Source organism: Netta rufina (assembly GCF_964035555.1).
Source record: "Netta rufina genome assembly, chromosome: 6".
Classification (NCBI taxonomy): Eukaryota; Metazoa; Chordata; class Aves; order Anseriformes; family Anatidae; genus Netta; species Netta rufina.
The window spans coordinates 19958931-19983258 of record NC_140129.1 but is presented as its reverse complement, the minus strand read 5'-3'; the positions used below and the strand labels follow the sequence as shown (position 1 = coordinate 19983258).

The 24328-nt window shown below is 36.9% G+C and overlaps 1 protein-coding gene across 1 annotated transcript in view; it reads left to right on the top strand.

Annotated features, from left to right (window-relative positions):
• Nucleotides 1–24328, top strand: part of MYO3B (myosin IIIB) — a gene marked incomplete at both ends in the record, with an annotated part of 189956 nt that overhangs the window by 58663 nt on the left and 106965 nt on the right. Inside the window, 2 exons of the mRNA XM_084289478.1 lie at nt 4531–4596; nt 16569–16724. Of these exons, the coding sequence (XP_084145604.1) occupies nt 4531–4596; nt 16569–16724 (222 nt within the window). The remainder of the gene's footprint in view (nt 1–4530; nt 4597–16568; nt 16725–24328) is intronic.

Below are 24328 nucleotides of genomic sequence, written 5' to 3'. Positions count from 1 at the left end.
TGGGCCACAAACCAGGAAATCCTCTGAGTCTGGTTGAGAATCCTTTTGGTATTTTCAGTAAGTTACCCAATGTGGGGATGCTTAGCAGAATAGGGCTTGAAACTATGAGAATGTGTCAGGTACTAAGTAATGTCAAATGTTAACTTACTTAAATACAAACCATTTGTTTTATGTAACCTTTTGTAGGAAGATCTCATTATATATGGTTAACTTTCTACTGTTTCTATGTCTTTTTCTCTTAGCTTTTGGAAATAGGGACAAATGGTTCAATTTCATGTAAAATCTGCCTACCTGTAAACCTAGGCAACTGTCAACAGAACTATTGTCTCTGGTTGCTATATTTCAGTATGCCTAAAAAATAAATAAATTGCAACATGCATGTATGGGGCTGTGACTGCCAGGGTGTGTTCACGGTGACAGGTGTTGGAGGTTCATCTGCTAATTCCTCATTAGAAACAACGTGGTAGGCTGATGATACAATCTGGTCATTGGAGGCCCTATCTTGGTTTGGCTTATGTGGCTAAATTTACTGAAGTAATTTAAAAAATAGTAAATGTATTTTCAATTTTAATTATGTTTTTTGATAGATGTATTTTAAGATGAAAATATTTATTTTCCTTTTCCCAATAAAAATCTATTATCTGTGTTCTGTAATTAGGCTCACAGCTTACTGTAAAGGATGAATGGTGTTCACTGAACTGCATCATTGGCCTTATTGTGGTAAAATGACAGATTTTGTTTCACCAGCTGTGACTTTGGAGGCAGGCTGAATGACGGGGAACACATAAAGCTCGACAGATTAAACTATTTCTAGCACATAACTGTACATGTATCATTGAGAATTCAGCAGCAGTTCTTGTTTGATAAGCTTACTAATGTCGTTGTGTTCTAAGGAACACTGTGCTTCTGCATGAGGTCTCTTATACAGGCTGAATCCTGCAGTCCTTACTGAAGCAAAACTCTTTCTGAGACACAGGATCACTATGACCATGGAAGACACTGAATATGAGAGTATGTGACCAGCTCCTCACAAGAGCAATACATCTGCCTAAGGAAATAGAGCATGCAGTTCTATGACTAATTATGAATTACAGAAAGAAAGAATAAAAGACACAATGTTGGGAAATAAATGGTTGATTACTCATCTTGCTTCAAACGAGAACATTTTCAAAAGGCAAGCCCAATTACACTCACTTTTTTCCAATAAGGTATCTATTTCTCCTAATTTCCATCTCTTGTAGTAGAAAATAAGACTATATTGTCCTTCAGCTTGTTGTATATGTGGCAAGGGTGATTGAGAGGTTGCATGCAGTGTTCTGATTTTATATGAAGATGGTAGAGTAAATTATGGTAGCAAGTTAACAAGAGGTATAGCTTTCAGTCTTTCTGTGAATGTGTTCTGAGTACTGTAGAAGCTGCCAGATGTTGCTGAAATTCAGTGATGTCAGCTGATGCAAGGATACAAAAGCCATAGAACTCGATGTGCTGTATTTAATATAATCTGGAGTTGCAAATGGCCTTCGTTGGAAATTTGATAAGCCAAAGTGGTGAGGCAAGTGTTGTGTTTCTCTGTAGTTTAGCACCTGATAATGTATGGGTTGTCTTACCTTTTATCTTTAAAGCGGAATGAATTGCAGGTGTTTTAATAGATTATTAATTTCAAACTGCAAAGGATTTAGTATGCTCACAAAACAAACAAACAAAACAACTTTAATTCTTGGTAGTGAGTTGCCCTTCCATATCTGGCATCTTGTGTTAGACTAGAAGTTGGGTTTAAGTGATATCAGCTCTGGAGGTGCCATGGAAGCGATGGATTTTTCTGCCATCATCATGAAGCACACTTTGTGTTGTGTTAGGTAAAGAGATGCTGGGGAAGCTTAACTGACCCTCTTATGCCCCTTCCTGGAAATTCTTTGTGGGCATAATGGCAGAAGAGGGTGAGCCTATTTTGTACCTTGTGTTTAGGTAATACCTTTCACCTGAGGGCACCAATGTGCTTTATAGATGTTAAAAGAGTTAAGCTTCTGGATCCATTTAGCCCAATTTTATAGATGGGGTACTCGAAGCATCAGTTTAGTGATTTAAGAACAAAGGACTACTAATTCTGTGATCTTACTACAAACAAATTAAGGACAATGTATCATATTCTATCAACAACACAAAAGTTATCAAGCTCAAGAGAAAATCTTTAGAATTACAGATTCCTTGGTTGTGTATTTGTGTCCACAGTTCACAATTTGGCACGTAGCATACTCAGCCACCTTTGAGAGAGTATTCAGTAGCTACCAGCAAGTGCTTAGTAGCTTAGTTATTCGTTGGACAAAGCATGTTCTGTGTGGTTAAAACATGACTTACTTCATTAATCATTAACCTGCCAATGACTAAATGTATTTCCTGAATGACATCTGTTCTGCTCATCTGTTCTATGATGAAATCCCACCTGTTTCCATCATAACACCTGCAACTAATGTAAGTACCCATGTGTCTTTTTTTTCCTCCTTGAAGAAGATACTTGTAAGATTAATAGTGCCTCCAAACAATATGCTTTTTGTAAGCACCGTAGTTAGCACCATGGAAGGTCTTTAAGAACAGTTTGAAGGGGAAAGATGAATCTACGTATTTCGTGAACAGTAACTGAGCTTCTATAAAAATGAATTATTTTGCAGTGAAATTCAAAATGTTGGTATCATTCTAAAAAGAAATGCATTGTACTTTTAGGCAGTACAATAAAAAGTTGTTCTTACCAGAACTCAAGTTGTCGGATAGAGTGCTATTCCTGCAAAATAAAGATAGCATAAATAGCATAACTGGTGCAATCCCCAGCCATGAGTCTATTAAAGCTCTTTCCAGAGGTCATGCATGTAGGTTGTGTGGACTGATAACCATTTTCATTATAGAGAAAGAGGTTTTTAAAGATTACCTTTCTTCAATACAAGGTTTTTGTCTTGGAGTATCTCTTGAAATCCTTTGCTGTTTTTTTTTTTTTTTTTTTACGCTCATAGACAGCCACGCATTCTGTGATGTGTATGAGTATATGAACCTGGTAAATGGAAGAGAGCACTGAAACATTATTGTAATTGAAAATAACCAATCATATCTTTTTTCTAATAATAAAATTGATAAGTGATGCACATCTTAAGTATTCTGGATTTTTTCACTTCATGAAGAAAATTGTGTTCCCTGAGTCTTCTATAAGAAAAGAGAAGAGTAATAACATATTCATCCTGGAAAACATGACAGCCTGCAGTGAAATTAGATGACTGCATTTGTTTTGAGTAGATACAGATGAACAAAAATGATCCATCTACAACAAAGCCACGTGGTCTTTTCCTTTTTTATTTTCCTTTTAGTGTTTTGTTTGAGAGTAATTGTTAAATGGAACTACTCTGAATCAACGTGTGAAAAATTCAAGACCGCTATGCAGATCAACTCTAATTTATATTGTGTTTATGTTTTTTACCTTTTTGTTCTGTGAGATGTTTCCAAACAGCATGTTGCTGTCAAATGTGGCCCTGGTATAAATGAGGCAATTCATTATATAACCCAGACTATTAGTGAATGTTTCTGTTGCTGAATAAGTCATATGTGATTTTTTTTGCCAATTCAGCAATACGTGATCCTTTGTATTGAGCTGCCAAATGCAGCGAAGGACAAATTATTAAAATTTTATAAAATAAAAGTTTAATCTTAAGAAGTTAAATGGACTTCAATACTTAATAAATCTTAAGCTGCTGAAAAAAACTTTGAAAGGTGATAGTGCAATATGCAGTTTATGAATACTTCTTGCTGTAGGTTTGTCCATTGAAATTTGGTCCACTTAACTTGACTGATAAGCCTTGCTTTGCATGTTCATGTAATTTAACTGTAACGGTCAGAAAGGAAAATAATAATACATCGAGTAACATGGAACCTATCAGAGTTTAAGGTAATTTCTGTGGAAGACAGTATGTAATATAAAAATACTGTCTGCTAAATGTCATTTTAAATAGTAACATCCATTTCTAATAGAGTTTACAGCATGGAGAGACTATCTCCTGAGTCATTCAACCTGAATACAGGTTGAAATCTGGACTGAACATCCTACAGCTTGTTGACAACTTGTTGGTTCTTATTTTGATTATATCCATACTTAAAAAGTCATGGTTAGAGTCAGTGATCAGGGGTAAAGGGCTAAAAGGGTGTGATGGCTAGGTTAATCTTCCAGTCTCAGTTGATCTTTTCTGAGTCAGTCTGAATTAAAAGGGAAATGCTGGAAAGCACACTGTGAGCTCTACTGACTGCCAACTTCAAAGGTATTGACATAAAAGGAGAAGGACATGAAAAGAGGAAAACTGTCAATGAAAAAGCAGCAGCAAGAAAAAACCAACTTGCCTCTGAAGGACATATAGACCACTTGGGCATTACTTTCTTGACCATCATTTTATCCCTAGTAGAGCCAGTATCATCTTTGATAACTATTTGTGAGAAAATTCTGGTAAACATTACTATTTTAACCCCCCAAACTTTTTTTTTTTTTTTTTTTTTTTCCAGAAATCCTCCTCCTACTTTGCTACATCCTGAAAAATGGTGCAGAGGATTCAATCATTTCATTTCACAGTGAGTTTTATTTTCTTAAAAACAAACAAACAAACAAACAAAATAAACTAAAACTAGTTTGTTCAGCAAGGCCTGCATGTGTCAAATCTGAAAGCAGAATTTATTTTATGAAGCTGTTACTTTCGCAGGTTTTTAACTTCAGTTTTCTTTTCATAGATTCTAAACTGTTCTTCAGTTTTTGAGAGCTAAAAAGCACAGTTTGATCTTCTCATGTAATTTGTTTCACAGCTTCTTAACTCTGTAGTTGATTTGCTTCTTGACTTTTTATTAAACCTGGGGCATGTTTATAATACATGTATGCCTGATTGCCTTGATGGTTTTGGGGTGGACTTCTGTGTCAAAGAGAAAATGGACTAGTGAAAATGACTGCCGGTCAATTTAAAATAAGAATATGAAGACCACATGCACAGTAGTTGTCTTTTTCCACCTTAAAAATGCTCGGCAGTTTGTATACTCAATATGTAAATGAACATGAGTTGTACCAACAGTGTAACATGTTACCTGGATGCTACATTGAACTAAAATATGCTCATTTTGCCTTTTTCTTTTTTACAATGAAACTAAGAAATTGTACTTTACTAGCTGTTAGCATTATATTCATAAATCTTAGAGCAACTTCTACAAGGGATTTTGGGGCTTTGTTTGTGACTGAATTTCACTGTGACCGAATACAGCTTAAACTGTGTAACATGGGGGATGATATTATCGAACTCTGGAAGTTCACACTGTTCAGATAACCAAATACTTTGAACACTGCCGGCCACTATTGAATTTTTAAGATGGGTTTGGAAACCTGTACGTTTCCACATTTAATCTGTCCTATCTCAATGTATGTATAGTTTCTTGTGGAGGATTACAATACCCATACCTGGTAAGTTTTTCAGTCAGTTATGCAGTAGTGTCTTCCCATTTTAGCAGAAATTAAAATAGATTAATGTGAATACAAATAAAAAATATTCTTATTTACTATGCTGATATTTAAATCAGGCAGCAAGGTGAAACCAACTTTAATAGCATATGATGGAAGGCCATTACTATCATTACTGCAATGTGACTCAGGATCTCTTAAAGAGCAGGTAGTAGAAGTACATCCTTTTAGAGCAGTTTGACCTGAGTTCTGTTTCTCCACAATGCCTGTCCTTTTCTACTCAGCAGTAAACATTGTAATCTGTGGTGGAATCAGTGGTTAACTACAAAAGTCACTGTGTGGTGGATGAATTCCCCTCTATTATAGAGAAACATTCTTTTTACAGTATATATGGACAGTACCCTGTATTTTGGGGAACTCTAGTGCAAGGAGGTTATGTTCCACTTATGCTTTAGAGAGTCAGTGCACCAGCTAAGTATGAAGATTATATTCCTTTCTTGGAAACATTGTGTCTCTGCACTGGAATCCAGATTTTTCTTTCTTAAGGGCTTCCTTTTTAGAAGTCTCTGCTGAGCTTGAGAACAGTACAAAAAATGAAGTTTATCATTTGTTCAGTCCTTCAGTTCGGCATGCATTGTTCTTATCAGAAATCAGTACTTTAGTACTTTATAGCTATACTCGTTTTAATCTCGTCCTTTGGGTTTTTGATACCTTCGTATTGTATATTTTTAATCAGATTGATTTTTAATTACTTTAGCTTAATTACTGCCTCTCACCAGCAACATCTGCAGGTTTGAAGATCCTGCTTTTAATTTTTACAGTAATGCACACAATGAAGTAAGGAAGCATACTTGCAGTCAATCTCTTAATGTGAATAAATGCAACAATTGTAATAAATTTACTGTTTATATAGAGACCTGTGAGAGAACACTGAAAGGGAATTCTCCATGACATTGCTTCATTCTTGTGCATGTCTTTAAGGTTGTTATGAAGCGGAGGTTACAAAATATCTTTATGGGGGCTTGGACTTACACTAGTGAATTTTCTAGGGAAAAAACAGCACACACACATTGAATCATACAACTGCAAACCTTTTAGCCATTACTGATAATTGGCTCATTTATGTGCATTAGTTATGTATTTGATGATGCCTGCCTTTGTGACAGCTTAGTTATGATAAATTAAAAGCAGCAATTGTATAAATTCTATACTGCCTTTTATCCATATGTTAAGACCTTGCTTGATGTTTCTGTCTCCCTTGTGATGAGTGGTTAGCTTTAGAATAATTTTATTATCTATCTCCTTCCTGATGGCTAACATCATTTGCATAACAAGCTTATCTGGTTCAAGCTGTGGGCCAGACCTGTGTACTGGAAAAATACAAGCATTCATCTGTAGCTAAGCACACTTCTGACTTCAGTTCTGTTGACACAATAATTTCATCTATGTCAAGATTGCCAAACCTGGTCATTGTAGCCTTTTCCCCCCATTGTAATGCCTTGAAATATCAGAATGCTTTTCACTGTTTCAAGAGGCATTTTTGTTTTAAATGTTCTTTCATGTTATAGTGATTTGCAACATGCCTGAGGTGGAAGTTTCAATATATTTTTATGGGCGACTCTTTAAATTGTTAAAATAATATATTACTTTTTTTCTAAAGTAAAGTCTGTATTTTTGGCTTGAATTCTACTGCTTCGAGACAGATAATATTGCAACAGCATGTTTGTGTCAGATACATATTTACAAAGTCTTAATGGAGAACAGGCCAAGGAGGTTCATAGCTTGGTGAATTTATTTTTCTATTTCCAGTATTTTTGACTTTGACTTGAGATAAAGACTGTAATATGTTGTCCTCAAGGGTTTTCACGATGATACAGGTAATCAAGCTAGATATTTTGTTTTACAAAAATCGAGAAGACCCAACTTCAGCCAAGCCCGTCTTTGGCAGCAGTCTAATTTTGTATTTGGTATCTACTGAGATACATGCAGCACATAATTACTTTTAAATAGGTCAGTAAAGTTTTTAGGTATGCCTCTTTATCTGTGCTACTGTAATTGTACATGAAGAGCTAGGCTGCTCCGCTCATAATGTGAGAAAGAATTAATTCTCTATTTATTTTTAACTACATATCAATAGGGATTATCATTCCTATAAGACCATGTAAACAACCACATCAGTTGTTGGAGGATTGGCTCCTAAAAATGGTAGACTTTTACCTGTGTTCATTTCTGTGTTCAAATAAATACCAGCCTTGATGAGTTCACTGTTTGCCTATGAATGTTTGTGAACCTAATGTTTTGATTGCTACAGCACAGATGTTATTGCTCTCTCAAGATAAAAATTTGTCTAACACATTTTAGACATACAGTACTTTAGAATTCATTCATAAAGTGATGTAGACTATGTTAAAATTAATAAAAAAAAAAACACAACAAAAACAAACAAACAAACAAAAACATAACACACACACTAAAATTAGCTTATATGCCACAAATAATTTTCTTGGCAGTTTAAGTCTTGACTGATCTCTAGGGATAGATCTCTTGGAGCAGAAGGATACAATAGCCTTTATTTACATTACATCACCAAATGGTAATCTTAATTAAAATGGGCAATGGTATCTCCAGGGACAGACATTCTGCTTTTAAATTTATTTAACCAATGACTAGCTATTATGGTTCTTTAAATTAATTATCCTTTGGTGAACTGGAAGAATGTAAAGAATTAAGAAATTCAGATAGGAAATTCAAAATATGGACTTCCAGAATTTATGGTCACATTTGTCATCAGAACATAACATTTATTTCAGCAATGACATTGCAAATACCATACCAATTTAATTTTCAGTCTCAATAAACTTATTTTTTTGCACTCATTTTTAAGCAGCTTCACAAGCTGAATTTCATATTGTTGAGACTACATCAGAGTAATTCAATTATTAGATCATACAGATTATATGGGTTGTATAACTTCTCTGAATGCGTATCAACTTTTTTTTTTCACAATCCAAACAGTTTAATGACATTCTGTTCATATTACTTAAAGACCATTCCACTGTTTCTGTAACTGAGTACATGATATGCAGTTGACATAACTCACTGATTTCATAGTCTAGAAAGACCAAGGGGTTTGTAAATGACATAAAGATGCAGATTGTGATGTGTAAGGTTACCAACAAATCTGTAACTTTTTCCATTTTATTCATGGCTGTAGAGTTTGAGAATCCATCAAGAGATGAAATGCTAAATTGTAATACCTGGCAAAAGACCTCCAACACTTTTGAGTATTGTGCGAGACACTTTTATACGGATGAATAGGCATATATGATGGATATAATTATCTCCAGCTTTCTAATGAGCAGTTTTAGTAAAAAGCTGCAATTTTGCATAGAGGTGAGAAACTCATGTAAGTTTGAAGCCCTGACCCTGTAACATATCATGCTAAATTATAGAAATGTCATAGTATCAGGATGCTTCACTCAGTAAGTAGCCTGTTGAGTTCCTTAACATTAGAGATAAATAGTCATTCTTCTCTTTGGTTTGTGGGTTCATTGGTTTGCTATTCCCAATTTTAAACACCAACAGTTTACTTCCTAAGGATATTGTAGTAAGAAAGTTAAGTATCTATGCTGGAGTGGCAAGTCTAGTTGAGGAGCATTAGCGATTTTAGGAATAGTATGCTGCATGTAAGATAATAGTATAAAAGACAACATGTGAAACGGTTGCCTGATGAGGCAGTTTCCTTACTCTGTTCTTTGAGCTCATGTTGTAATTGAGTGCCAGAATCCCACTTGTGTTTTTATAGATTAGCAACATCTCAGAGAATCTGCATTTAGTCTAATCCACCAGCCTTCTGTCTTATATTTCTGCAAGGACTGTGCTCACATCCAGTATCATCTTGCCACAATCTCTAAGCTTCTGTCCACTCTTTGGTAGAAGCTGGATTTCCAGTCACTCTTGTGTTGCAATTGGTCTATGATCCTGGAAAAAACAATGTTGTCCTTTCTTTTTGCCTCTGATTGATACTTTCTACCATACTCCTTTCTGAAGTTGCTTAACACCATTAGCCCATATTTAAACCTGAACTGTTCCAGTTTTACTTCTTGACAGATTCCAGTGAGGAAGCAAAGTGGAATATGTCTGTGCTGAATTTGTGGTAGTTTGTTTTAGGGGAAGATTTAAGGCCCCTTCCAGCTAAATTATTCTAGTTGTCAAAGAAAGGGTTTAATGTACATGTATGTTCTAGATGATCCAGGTTTGTTTGCAATGCATTTGTGATGACATGAAAGGCAGAAGAATGGAAATAAAAGCAGTAAAATTTTGACTCGGGAAAAAAAAAAGCACAATTTCTGACTGACAATAGTACCTTTGCATTGGACTGATTAAGCATCAGTAGCATAATGACGCCTCCTTCCTGTCAGCCAGACTTGCAGCATGAAGATATGAGTTTAATCCCAGGTTTCGCAACTGGAGAAAAAGTTGTCTTGCTCAAAGTCACCCAATAATCAACATCAGAGCTGGGAATGGAGCAGTCCAACATACTGCTAGGTAGGTGAAGGCAAGCTTCAGGGAGCACAGATGTGTTCTCTTGTGGGCTGTGGCATACAGGACAGGTCAGGCACATGGTGATGGGAAGAAAGTTGTTGTTGCCTGTGGACTTTCAAGTAGTAGAACTAACCTGGTCTTATCTGCCCAGGTGTTCGTTAGCTTGTATGGAGATGTCAGAGTGCGGCTGTATTTGGAGTTTCACAGCAGAGGGCATTAAGTGGTCTGTTTAATGGTGTGTGAGAGACTGCCCAACTGCTCCGTTATTGGCATAGTGGATCTACAATTGCCCTTTTAGTGTCTCTCCCTTTTTTTTTACTAGGAAAGAGTGCACTAAAAAGCTAAAGGAAGGAAAAGATCTCTGATCTTTTCTTCCTTCCAGCTATGACGTAAGATGTAGAAGAAATATGCTGTCAGCGTCTGAGTATGCTTTCCATATGTCCTACCTTTTCTTTGGTTCAGCTGCCTCAAATCAGCTTCGTGCTGTCACTACAGAGGGTTATAAGACCTAAGGGAGAATGCTTAATTCAACTGCAAAGCATATTGTTTATAGTAAAAAGCTTCAGTTATAAAAGGTTCTAAAAGCTTTTGTGCTCTATGTGCCTCAAGGACAGGACAAAGAAATAGAGCGGACCCATTCCTGGTAAAAGGATAAGAAAAAAAAAGTGATTTCACTGTGCAATATGCATTTGCATGTACAAAATGCATTTGATTGGTTTTGAGATGCTTGCTAGAATTAGCGGTGGAATTTCTGGTGCCTCTGGTAAAATTCTGAGGGTTTCAACAAGAGCAAAGTCTGACCAAGAGCTGAGGGGTGTCACTCCACAGTTCCCCTTGTTTGTTCTCTAAGCCACCTGTATGAGCCAGAGCAAACTACTGCGTCTACGCAACCCAAAGGAGGGTGGGAAACCTGTTGTGATATTTGAACCTGTAGAAAAGGGAAAGCTATTTGCTACACTTTATTTTACAATTTCAGAGTGAGTGAACCTTTCTTAGGTTTCAAGTGTATCTTCTAAATTACACTATGTGGTGCCTGATGTTAAAAGTGAAACATAAAGAAGATTTATTTAGAAAACAAGTGCTGGTGACATTTCAGTGTGAGAGTATTTCTCTCATTGTTAGGTAAGGTTAGTTATTTATGGCATTTGCTACCAAAAGGCAGATCAATAAAGATATAAATGTGTTCTGAGCATCAGAATTTATATTATGCATGTGATAATTGACTACTTTGTCATAAATTCAGTCTTTCATTCTGATATCTGATTGTAGCAGAAGGAACAGTAAAATACTTGTTATTTATCATGGTACACTGGTTCAAGACAGGAGACCTATTTAACCTATCTTCAGTGGCAGCATTCCCTTTTTCCAAAGGGGCAGCTATATATAGTTCTGAAGATAAGGTTATTTGTATCCTGTATGTCCCATTGAATTAGGAATGAAAACAGAAATGCTGTTGGCAGAGCTGTCGCAGCTTTTTACTTCATTTTTGCAAATGAGTGACCCGCAGCACTGGGGGAGGGTCAGGCCTGGGGTTGGGAAGCAGGGAGGCTTTGGGGAAGCAGGCAGGTCCCTGCAGCATTACAGATGTCATTCATGAGATCACTTTTCTCCTCCACGTCTCTCCTGCATGTGTCTGATCACCATGTGCCACAGCCACATGTGGCGCAGAGGTAGCAGGAACCATCAGAGAGCTGGATAGGAACAGGGTATTTTAGCCAGTTAAAAGCAATCTTAGAGATTATTTTTCCTTTCTTGATCTTTTACTGTTCCGTTAAAAGTATTGACTTTTGTTCAGGGTATTACTGACTTGATCAGAAAAGTTCTTATGAGTGCAATAAAGATTAAAAAAAAAAAAAAAAGATGCAGAGGTTTTGGTTTGTTTTTCCTAGAAAGGATTAAGAGTGCCGAAAGAGACTAGTTTGGGGTATAATGCACCATCATATCAATGAATGGATGCTACAATTTCTCTAAATGCTCATCCTTATGAAACTAAATAATTTAGGGCATTAGAGTTCATGACAAATACGAAATTTGATATATGGTGCTGAGGAATGGTGTTTGTCAGGTACACAGGTAACAACATGCTTCACCAGAGCAATGTGCCATTGGTTAACATCCCCATAACTGCGGGTAGAGGCCCTAAAGTGCTCGGCATCATTGTTCAGATATAAAATGATGTTTATGTCTATGCATTTTCTCTACGAGGATGACTATAGACAACAGATAGCAAAAACAAGCATATTAATAAAGCCCAAGGAATAAAATGACCTATGCAAATTGGGAGATTCATCTAACCATTTGTTGCACAGATTGGGGAGTTTCTCTCTCTCTTGCCCAGAGGCTGTGGATTCCTCAAGTCTAATATAGAATCTGATACACAGTCATAATTTTTTCCAAATGACCTGATCACTGTCTGTGCACGTAGATGATATACAGTGACTAGATTCCTGGTTGGATCTTTGATTTATGAGACAAAACAAGTTCCAATGCCCTGCTAGCAATTGGGAAATCATCTGAAAATGCAACATTTTTAAAAAATAAAAATTAAAGAAAAAATGTACTAGAGAGAAATGATAATGTAACTAATCTGTAAGAGTTGTAGCTGCTTGCTTTATGTTTAAAGAAAGTACTTATGGGGAAAGAAATCATTGTTTAATGAAGAAGTATTTCTGGAAAAACAAAAAAGAAAAGAAAAAAAAGAAAATGCTTCTGCTCTGCTTAGTTTTGCCTGCAATATTGAAGGACATCAGTAACTGTTTTCTGTTTCTGAACACACAGGAGATTTAGACCACCACTGCAGTTCTTAAGAAATCTATTTCTCTCCATTTATTGATTACTAAGTATTAGCTCATGAATGCTGATAAAATAGCTCTCCTTTCAGTCATCTGATCTGCCACTTGCAAAATGGCAGTTTACATTGGTGAGATACAGCAATTCCAACAATGTTATCGGCCAACTGCAAGCAGCCACTGAATTTTTACAGGCTGCCTCAGACAGGCCTGTGTGTACAGGAGGCTGCTCTTATCCTTTGCTAATAAATGCTTCATCTTTGCCTGTAATTGTGGCAGAATGGAAGTGGTGCTTAGGAGCCTGGCTGTGAGATTGCAGCAAATGGCTGCAACCTATGTTTAATGTAGTGACACTAATGAATTCTGAGAATTAATTTTCAGCCAAGAAAGCATGATGGAAGATAGTAGAATTTCAAATTAAGTAATGGATTGACTTTCAACAAGGCCAACATGTACAGTGTTTGTTTCTTTTCCAATCTCTGCATACTTACTCTCAGAGTTATTTTAGATCCAAAAAATTGCAGACCAAGTATGATCATATTTTCATTGTACCTTATGAGAAACTCATCTTGTAGTAAATTTTCTAGTCAATTTACTGTGTGGGAGGCAGTCTCATCACTTAAGGTGTTTTTTTTTTTTTTTTTGTTTTTTTTTTTTTTTTTATAATTTCTGTGAGTCAAACAAATTGGATTAAATTGCAGGTGCACCACATTTGTTAGTTTGGTATGTAATTGTATGGTTGATGTTTGACAGTTCCTAAGCTAACTGTCCAAATTGGTTTTAAATGAATGCTCAGATGAGCATCTGAAGATAGTTTGGTTTTCTCCTTTCCCAGAAGCAAATCCTACAGTGACATGATTTCTTAATATTTACTTGCGCATGCACAATGCTCACTTTGATTTCTGTTGGCCACACTAAGTAGGAATACTTTCTGGTGAGTGACCTTATAAAAGCTGCTTTGTTACTGTACTCTTCCTCTTAAATGTTAATGTCACGAGATTTCAAAGGTATATATTCTTGATTTTTTTCTGTACTTGATGTGGACTATATTTCCTGACTAAATGTACTAATCAATTATGGCAACTGTGGACGCAGGCACAGTAGAAAGCACTGGAATAATGCTCACCTCCCTTCAGGCCCTAACGTTGTAAATGCATTGATGTTTTCTATAGTGTCAATGCTGCTTCCAGTGTAGATACCTTACTCAACTTCTGCACTGATACTGGCTGCCTGACACCTTTTTCACTGGCCCAAGACTTGTTAGCTGTTAGTTACTAGTTCTTTGCTTTGTTGTGACATCTTGCTGCCCATCTGAGAGTATGTTCAGTAAGCTGTCTGAACTTGGAATGGAGACTTGGATCACAGAATTGCAATTGTGTCTTGCGTGTTACTAGCTTAGTTAGTTGTCTTATGAATTCATGAGGCTTCACTTTTGTTTCAAGTGAAATCCTAAATGACCAGAGATCGCAAAAATATCCTACTGTGTATGAAATTAAATGCTGCAATGTAGATGAAACTATATATAAACTTAAGAAGTTGCAAAGCAGAAGAGCAACTTGCATGCAATGTGACTAGTCAGCAGGAGAACAGCAGAAACAAAGGTAATCCTCAGGTAGTTTTCAAGACCCTCTCTCTGACAGAACTGACCTATGCTCATTCAAACACATGCAAGACCCAAACAGCTAGTGTTTCAGGCACATAATGGAGGAGCTAAGAACTTCTTTCTCTAAAGTGTTTCCCTTCTCATCTTGTCAGACTTCCTCAATAAATCCAGTATCCTGGACATCTGGGTGATTCATGTAGGAACCATCTGTATGGAAAGAAATTCTCTTGCAACTTCTGGATCTTGTCCATAGGATATCTTTGGGGGTGCATTGGTCCTGAGCTCAGAGCAAAATTTGTTGTAATAAATGTGTACCACAGGGTAGAAGTTTTTATACTCTCAGGGTGTTCTGTGTGGAAATGTGTAAGAGATTCCATTTAAACTCAACTTTCAACTGTCTAAAAAGTAACTGCTGCCACATATTCACTGTAACGTTCCAGATGTATTCAAATGAAACAGGAGCATTTATATATTAATAGTGTAGTATCAACAAAAAGAATTTGTAGTTACTGTTAGAATGGTAAAAATCACGAGTGCATGAGCTTTTCAGAATGACATACGCACTTCAGACACTTGTCATCAATCTACGATTTTTCTATGGTTTTGTATTTTTTTCCATTGCCTGTCTTGATTAATGGTATCTTTCTTTTCAAATGCTTTTTTCCTTTTTCTCAGGAAACACATAAATTTAACCAGGATTGGCACGGACCGTATTGTCTGTGTGGGTGTATTGACTTTTAAAGACCATGGATGACAGCAAGAAAAGTATGTGTGAGGGCTGGGGGGGACATGAACCTGTTAAAGTCTAATGATAGATCTCTCTTCATGGGAGGACAGGAGTGGTATTTATAGCCTTGCACTCAGAGGGATGGAGATAAAGCACGTTCTGTTAGTTTAGTCTTCTGTTGGGAGGCTTCAGTTCTAACCAATTGCAAAACTCACCAAAACGGTTAAACTGACAGCAGATTTTACAGACTGTCTTTTCTGGACTACATGTAGCAAGAAGAGGCTGAGAAAATGGTTTTCAGGAACCTAAAGTATTAAAGTTATGTCCAAAGACATTGCAGGATCATTTTAAGACCAGACTTTAGGCTTCAGTAAAGTGTTTGAGGTGAGGCTAAACTTTATTTGTTTTATCAAGTTTATCAGTTTTATCAAGTGCTTGATAATATTTGAAATCAGTTAATGTGTATGATATTTTATATATATATTTTAAAGTTTTGTATTGATACTGCTAGAATATCTGTTATTCTAACAGGAATTAAGGTTTCAATGAATTTTTGGGTAAAAAGATAATCTTTATTTGTGATCTTTGGCCCTGATAAGGAAATACTTTATATGTGTCAGTTAATAGAAGCAAATATGAAATGTAATCATGAAGTATATAACATGAACACAGCTCATCAAATAACCTCATCTTGGGCTATGATTCACTAAAATATTAGTTGCTGGGAGGGAGATGTATGTTGAATTGCAGCTTTTCTCCCATGCTTGATTATTATCATTGTTTACATTTGAGCAAAAGAAATAGAATACTTTAATGTAAAGAGGAATTAGAGGTTACTTTAAAGCAATCTGATCCTGTTAGATCATTCTTCTGTTTGAACAGTATTATTTCAGCTTTATTGTACAGAAGAGAATTTTACTTTAATCACGGCGTCCTCAATTTCAAATCTTGATTATATAAATGAACATGACACTTCATGCTAATCTAATAGGATGCACCTCTTTACTCATTACTTGATAACCTGTTTCTACCACAGAGAGAACTTTGGTACCCTGGCTAGCATTTAAATCTGACTCATTCATTTCTTTTCCAGGCTGAAATAAATGGGTTTACAGATTTTTCTATGATTCTTATGCTAACACCATCGTGGTATAGAAGCTCTATCTGAAACATTAATTTTAAACACAGAACAAAGCTTTACAGCAGATTGTTCTGACTGGTGTTGTATTACCTTTATACTAGTTGTAGGGTGAATGCACTTTGTTAAGTATTTTATGTCAGATTTATTCCAATATATAGGAGAAGTCTGTTTGCATACTAAGGAACTCAAATTTGTGGAAAAGGAAACTACTATACTATAACAACCACACACTAAGCTAGCTCAAATCACACTGTAATGAAATAACATCATTGCATGAGACTGCTATTTCTCTGTCACAGGTGTCTTATCAAGGATTTTGAAAAGCGTCCTTCAGTCACCCACCTTTTGGAGCACCCGTTTATTAAACAAGTACATGGTAAAGATATGTCTCTGCAAAAACAGCTGGCTGAACTCATCCAGGAACAGCAGCAGCTAGGCTCCGTGGCCAAAACAAGGTACTGTACAACACACATGCAGCAGCTATCCTTCCTCCCACTAATCCTGGAAGCAAAATTTGAAACTTTAAATGCCCAGATATTTACTGTTTCAAATGATCATGTGAATGTATTGACTAGCAATGTTATTAGCAGTAAGTGCTGTATGCCATGTGAATGCAAGAAACATACTTTCCCACTGATAGCTTTTAAAGCTACTTTGGTCAGTCATGATACAAACTCTCAGCCTTTTTTCCACTGAACTCTAATTTTATGTGTATTTGCTTTTGGCTTAATCTCAGAGATGGTAGAATTTCCAGAATGCTCTGGTCTGAGGAAATACCTGTTGGCATGATGAAAGACGTATTTTGGTAGCAGAAATACAACAGTGAACAATGAAGTGACTACTAGAAAAGGTTAAGAATGGAACACTTTAAAGTGTCCTTTTTGATTAGATGCTATTAGTAAGTAGGTTATTCAGTACTTAAAATAATTGTTTTGCCTTTGGTTTAGTAATAACTGTTATTTTTCATTCAGCCTACTAATTAATTTAAATATGTGCTTAAAAAGCAATGAATGTTCATCAGCAACAGTGAGTTTTTTGTCTTGTTTTACTTTTTACTTTTGAGGTTTACTAAATGTCTTAGTTTATTTGCTGTCCAGAGGGTGGCAGAATTTCACTGTTTCAAAAAAGAATTAAATGCAAATGAGCACACCTTTCCAAGCTCAGCAATCATTCTGTAATATGAAATTTGTCTAGCATGAGATAAGCCTTGGCCCGTTATTATAAACAAACACCTACTAATGTTGATGAAGAAAATTAAATGTCATGATTCATAAGTCATAAACATGTATATGCTTATATGCCATTAGATTCTGTAGCTTAAATGCTGAAAGCACAAACAAAAATGTACAAGTTAAAATAAAGGAATAGCTATAAGTACAGTTTCAAGGTGAAGCTGACTTCTAGCTTGTTCTCCCTGCACTCTCCCCACTGGAAATGCATACCAGAAACTGCTCACTGTGAGAAAGAGAGCTATGCCAGTGTTACACTACAGGTTTCTGCTGTATCTTTCCTCCTGAGTGGATCTCCCCCATGTAACTCCTCACAGATAGACTACTACAACTGTGGGTTGGATGGCACAAAAGATAATGGCATTTTCCCAGCTTTTGACCAAATAGAAGATACACAGAATGGAATGATTCTTATGCTAAGAGGAGCTCTGAAATGGATTCCTCATGGTTTTCCAGCAAATCCCTTTGGTATCTGTCTCCATAATGTGGGATGAGAAGGAATCAAGACCAAGCCAGTATTTATTTTCCCAAGTCTGTTCATAAACTAATAATGTAGCTTGCAGACCACTTGCTCTTTCACATCACTGAGTTCACCTTTCCCGGTTCTTGCTATAGTTTCACTTCTACTCCTGAAGCCCTGCTCTCTGCATACTCATTGTCATTTTGCTTTTAGCCATGCCTCTGAACTAGAGGGCATCTGCCACTGCCAGTGAATGCTAAGAGGGGAGACAAGGTTAGGCTACTGGAGAAACAGTCATCTTTTACCTTCACTTTGAAGCCAATATACTGTACAACCACTATTAAAGAATCATAGAATCACATCTTTTAGGTTGTAAGGGACCTCTGGAGGTTATCTGGTCCAACTCCCTTGCTCAGGCAGGGACACCAAAGAAGGCTGCTCAGCACCATGCCTGGATGGCTTTTGAATATCTCAAGGAGGGAGACTCCACAGCTTCTCTGGACAGCCTGTATCAGTGTCTGGCCATCCTCACAGTAAAGTGTTTCCTGGATGGGTCCTCCTGTTTTTTAGTTTGTGCCCATTGCCTCTTACCCTGTCCCTGGGCACCACTGAAAAGAGGTTGGCTCCATCTTCTCTGCACCCTCCTCTCAGGTATTTGCATACATTAATAAGGTACCTCTTGAGACTTTTCTGAACAGTCCCCGTTCTCTCAGCGTTTCCAAATAGGAGAAGAGACAGAATGTGTTTCTGATTTTTTTTTTTTTGATCACTGCAGCCTTTTACTACAGTACTACTCCTAGCTTCTTGCTTGTTCTTTGAAGCACTGACCCACTTTGATCAGGGCTGAGAGCATGCTCAGTGAGAACAAAAATTCAGTGAGCTTTACCATTGAAATATACAACATATTGTTCAGAATGAAGAGGCACTGATTTTTCCAAATGTTTGTAAGTTGATCAAATTGGGAAAAAATTAGTAGCACTGCAAAAGCATATCCATGCAAAACACCAAGTCTGTGTGCCAAAAAGTGGGGTCTTAGCTGCTTTGTAGAAAGAATCTCAAAACATTTCCAAAGGTTTGCTTGTACTCTAAGGAATGCCTTAATAAATAAAAAATAAATTGACAATATTACAGTTTTGAAGACTAGGAGCATCTGAAAACAGTGTCTAATATTAAGAAGTGCTGGGCTTCCATAATGCTGACTGCTTTAATGATGAACATTTCTGTTGTAAAGCCCTACATTCAGTTGCTTATAACTAGCCAGGACTGAAAATGGCAGTTTTATATTCTGAAAGTAGGAAAGTTCTAAATTTTAAATAGGTACTTACTATCAGTCAGTTAATGTTGGACTATAAACATAAGCTTATTACAAGAGAACCAACCAGCATCTAATTATAATTTATACCCAGAGGTATAGACACAGTCTGATAACAGTAAAGAGCTTGGCTCTGTAGTAGGGAGATTTAACCCTAGGAAAAATGGTAGCAGTGAAAAGCCTTGAAAAATTGTCTAATGTGTTTATAAAATAACTATAAATATATAACTATACATAATAAATACATAATATAAACTCACAGAAAAAAAATGTCACTTGCATTATTTATCTGCCAATGTAGTTGAGCTGGTTAGGCTCAGGAAGGGGAAGTAGTTCATGGCAGGTGCAAAAGGGACTGACCTGTTTAGCTAGATCGGTGTGATCCATCTTTTCTAATGGCACTCCTACCTGTGAGAAAAGGTTTGAGTAGACAGGGAATATAATCACTTTTCCCTTGCCAGGTGATGTGCATGTTCGGGCTGTTTAAGTGGCAGTTACTTTTGTGGCATTTCCCCCACTGAATGCAAGGGTGTGTTTGCAGGTAACAGTGTGTAACTGGGTCTAAGCTAAGCATGCAGTCAATTTTCTAGCTTTGACAGATTTACTCTCGATTTACATTAATGAAAGTATAATCAGATGCATTTCAATTCACAACATAGCTTTCTGTTACTTTGAGAATGTTACAGTGCTATTAGAGACAAATAACCTATACAAGACAACTTAAATGTCCTTATTTTTCTTTTTTAAAAAACTATATTTAAATAATATATGCATACAGGGCTAAGCAAGTACCTGAACGCAAGATCTAGATCATGCAGTGCAAGGGGGTATGAAGGTATTTCTAAGCCACTTTTCCAGCTTCCAAGTTCCCATACAAGCCTGAAACTGCTCCAAGTCAGATTAACTCACCTATGCACAGAATGTAACAGCAGTCAGAGCACTGGCATGACACTTCAGTCACACCCATTTGTTCTCGGAGCTCTGAGTGACATTCTGCTTGCCAGAAACTTTGGGGATATACTAGCTGCATCACGGCTCTCTGTTGGTCTCATTTGAATCTCTCTCAGCACAGGCTTGTTCACTTTGGCCCAGAATATCCTTTATGGGTGTAATTTATGTCCAGGAGGCAATTCCACCTGCTCTGAGGAAACCGTTATCAACGCTGTGGATTTATTTCCCATTGCTTTATGTTACTGTGGCCAAGGATCTGTCCTGAAATACATTAGTGACTTTAACTCAAAGCCTGGCTTCACAAATGGGCTCAGCTCATTGTCAAGTCCCAGTTTCCTCACCCATATTCTTGCTGTGTTAACTGTGGGGCTTGTCTGACCTGACAGGGAGCTGACTGAGTTCAGAGAACTAGCAGAGACAGCCAGCCTGGCAAAGCCAAATTAAATCAGGACTGCTTTTCTCCTGGGTTATTGACTGTATCTGACTCACCAAGGGGTTGAAGACTAGGTGGAGCTGGTGCAAGAGAGGAAGGGAAGCCACAGATGTCAGAAAACGGAACCAGATCGTTTTCTTTGGCAAAGAGATTTTAAATCGCAGCTCAACTTTCTCATCAAAGTATGTCCCGAGGGTATAATGGAGATGTGGAGAGCTGATACAGCAGTTCACTGCTACTAAAAAGGAAAGAACTGGTTTCTTTCTCCCATTCTACCACAGCTTCCAGGAACAAGCTCATGATGCTGTTTTTATTTCAGCTCCAATGGTTATCAAAACCTCCTGAACTGGAGCTTCTGAAGTAGAAGAAAAAACTAAGAAAACTAAGCCAGCAGAAAGATACAGATGATTTTTTTACTGTGTTAGAAACTGCAGAGAGGGGGTTCCTCAGCTGATACAGCTGAAGTAAAGGAGGGATTATCTCAAGTGACCAAAAGTAAGGGATGATACAGGTAGAAAGAAGCAAGCTCACCTTCTGACAGGATCATCTGGTCTGACCTTTGCAGCCACAGCCTGAAACTCCTCCGTAATTTTTCTTTCAATTCTTCAATTATAAACTTTGAGCTCAGTATAGTTAGACTTAAGCTCAGCATAGCTTGTCTTCCATCTGAACTAAAGGAGCTCTTTGTTGGGTTTGCTGAGAAGAGCCTACTAACAGACATTTGTTGCTATCATCAGTTTGTTTCTGACAAAGATATTGTTTTGGCATGTCCTTTTGCCATGAGGTAACCTCCTAGAGAGAGCTTTACACTCGATTTCCTTTATGTGAGAAATTAATAACTAAAACAAAAAGGTTTGTGCTAGTAAAAGTTAACACTTTTTAAATGCAAAAAATAAAAACAACACCCCCCCAAAAAAAAACACCCACACACAACATTAACACTTGCTCCTGCTCTTTTTTTTTTTTTTTTTTTTAATGAAAAGGATGCTCTTTGAGACATTTCCACCAGCTTTAGGTACATTTCCCTACATTATTTTTATGCATGAGATGCAGATATCTCATATCCCTATGAAAATAGGTGGGGTGTTGCCAGTTGCACAAAACCTAGCACTGATACCCTTTTTTCCACACATGTAATGAGGAAGAAAGCAGGGAAGAGTCTTTACAGAATACATTCAAAAAGTTTTGCCTTGGTGCTGTTCTCACAAACCATTTTTCAAAATCTTAGAAACTATTCTTATTGGAAACTATTACATGGAGGTCTGAGAAAAAGGCAAAAGGAGCTTTGGAGATCTGTTGTAGGATTTCTTATCTTAAAAGGTGATAAAGCAATGGACATTATTTCTAGTATAGGTATGAGCTATGTTTCATTTGTATGTCTATGTATTCTTTAGGGAGAGCTAACCTAGAGCAGCTTACAAAATGCAGTAGGTAACTTCGTAACAGTTTTAAGGTAATCATAATAGCTAAAAATCTCAACTGCCATCTACTTTTGTTTTGTTATCCCTGTCTATGAAATGTCATAGAGCTGAAGCTCAGCAAAGAAATAGTCTGTTATATTTCCTCAAGTGATTAACTCCTGGCGTAAAATTCTTAGAATTGACTCTATGTTGAAATTCAATTTTGATTAAGTATCAAATGCTTTTGGTTATATGGGTCAAAGCGGCTGTTTCCAAATTATCAGCAGCTTTGAAGAGGTGAACTCCAGGCATGGTTTATTCTTATCTTGGATGTTTTCCTACAGTCTTGGTATTTTATGTTCCTCTATGAATAGGCTTCTTTATAGGAATCAACAGGAAATGATATAGTAATCTCTGTTTTCAGTTTTTAAAAGAATGAAAGAACTTCAGCATTTGGGTAGATAACTGCTGTGGTTTATTATTGTTATTATTATTATTATATATTTTTTTAACGAGTTTAGTGTAGACAGCAAAGAGTTCACTGTTCTGGATCATGCTGGGTCAGTGTGCCACTGTAATGGGGAACAGACAGTTGAGAAACCTTGGATTTTCAGGGAGAAAAATGTAACCTTATCATCAAGATGAACCAAACCTGAAGAAGCTTGTAAAAAGGAAAGTAAAAAAAAAGAATAGAAAAAAAAAAAAGGAAAAAAAAAGGCAAACGTAATAGTTTGAGAAGGGCAGGTAGGTTCTGGGTGCTTTCTCCAATATTAGGATGAGGCTATGGTGGCTTGGCAGCTTCCCCCCTCCTGTCAGCCAGCTGGATTACAGCAGCAGTCCATCCAAGGAAGTAATTCTTACAACCAGATATGTAGCTTCTCTGCCAGCTCACATTTAGGCTTGAAAGCAATTAACTGCAAGGAACTTGATTGCATTCAGTCAGTAATTTCCTTTGGACTCAGAATAACAGAAACAGAAATAGTTCTCTGATTGTAAAATGCTGCACACACAGGATTTAATGTGGGTTAAATGCAATACTTCTAGCCTTCATCTGTACACATATCAGGTGACTGTTAAAAAATAGTTAAAAAGTACAGGAAAAAAAATTACAAAGCAATTGGGGCCCCAAAAGGCAATCAATCCTTGGTCTGATTACAGTATACGTATTTTTACTGCAGGTTACACAGATGTTTGTTATAGCTACAGCTTTTATATTGTTGTAATTAAGGCTTTGTCAGTGTTTCTATTATGACCTTGCTTCAACAATTTATTCCAGGCTGAAACTTGATGTACAGGAGCAAAATTTGCTCTTCGCAATGCACAGGGAATAGGTTCAGGGAATAGGTTGTGCTTCTCTGTGTGACAACAGCACATTCACTGCTATTTTTTTGTTCTCTCATCGTGTTGAGTGTTTTTCTTGTAATCTCTATTTGGGCACAAATCATTTTAAAGTTGGCAATAACTTAAAGGAGAACTAGCACAGAAACAAGCTTTCCTGTGTGAGTCCTAGAAGAACACTAAACAAATACTTAACTGCATGAAGAGGCCAAAGTAAAGGTACTGTTATAAAAGAATGCTGGGGGTAGAGGAGGGAGAGCTTGGAGAAAGGGGACTTTCCAAAGAACAAAAAAACTCATGATCTGTGCTGCTTTAATCCTCAGGCTGGACCTGCCAGCAAGGTGATTTTTCAATCTAGAAGTATCTGTGGTCAATTTAGCTTTTCCTTCCCCATCATCAGCTTGATTGCGGGGTCATATTAGCATATAGCTATTTACAGTGCACTTCTATTACTGTGGCTGACATCTAGTGCAAGGGAAGTGCTGCTTGCCACTTGCTCCTCCTTCAAAATCCGAAAAAAACTCTCTCCAGCTATCTTTGTGTGATAAAAAGGTGAAGTGAAAATGTTTGGGAGAACAGAGCCTTTTTCAAGAGAGAATGCTCATCACTAGAATTCTGGAATAAATCTAATACTGCTCTTCAGGCTTTATAAGGTTACGTACCTTAAGTGACTAGCCCTATTATGTCACTTTGTAATGAAGAGACTACATCCTACAGCATATGAATCAGAACATTCCTGGAACCTTGAGGCAAATAAGCTAACACCGTCAATTTTCCTTTTGCTTAGAATTTGCACTTGGCAAGGGGGTTGGACCTAGATGATCTTTATGGTCCCTTCCAACCCAAACCATTCTGTGAATCTAACAGTAATTGAAAAAAGGCTGGTAATTGCACTGTTGAAGGAAAAAAAAAATTACAATTATTCCTCCAAGTAAG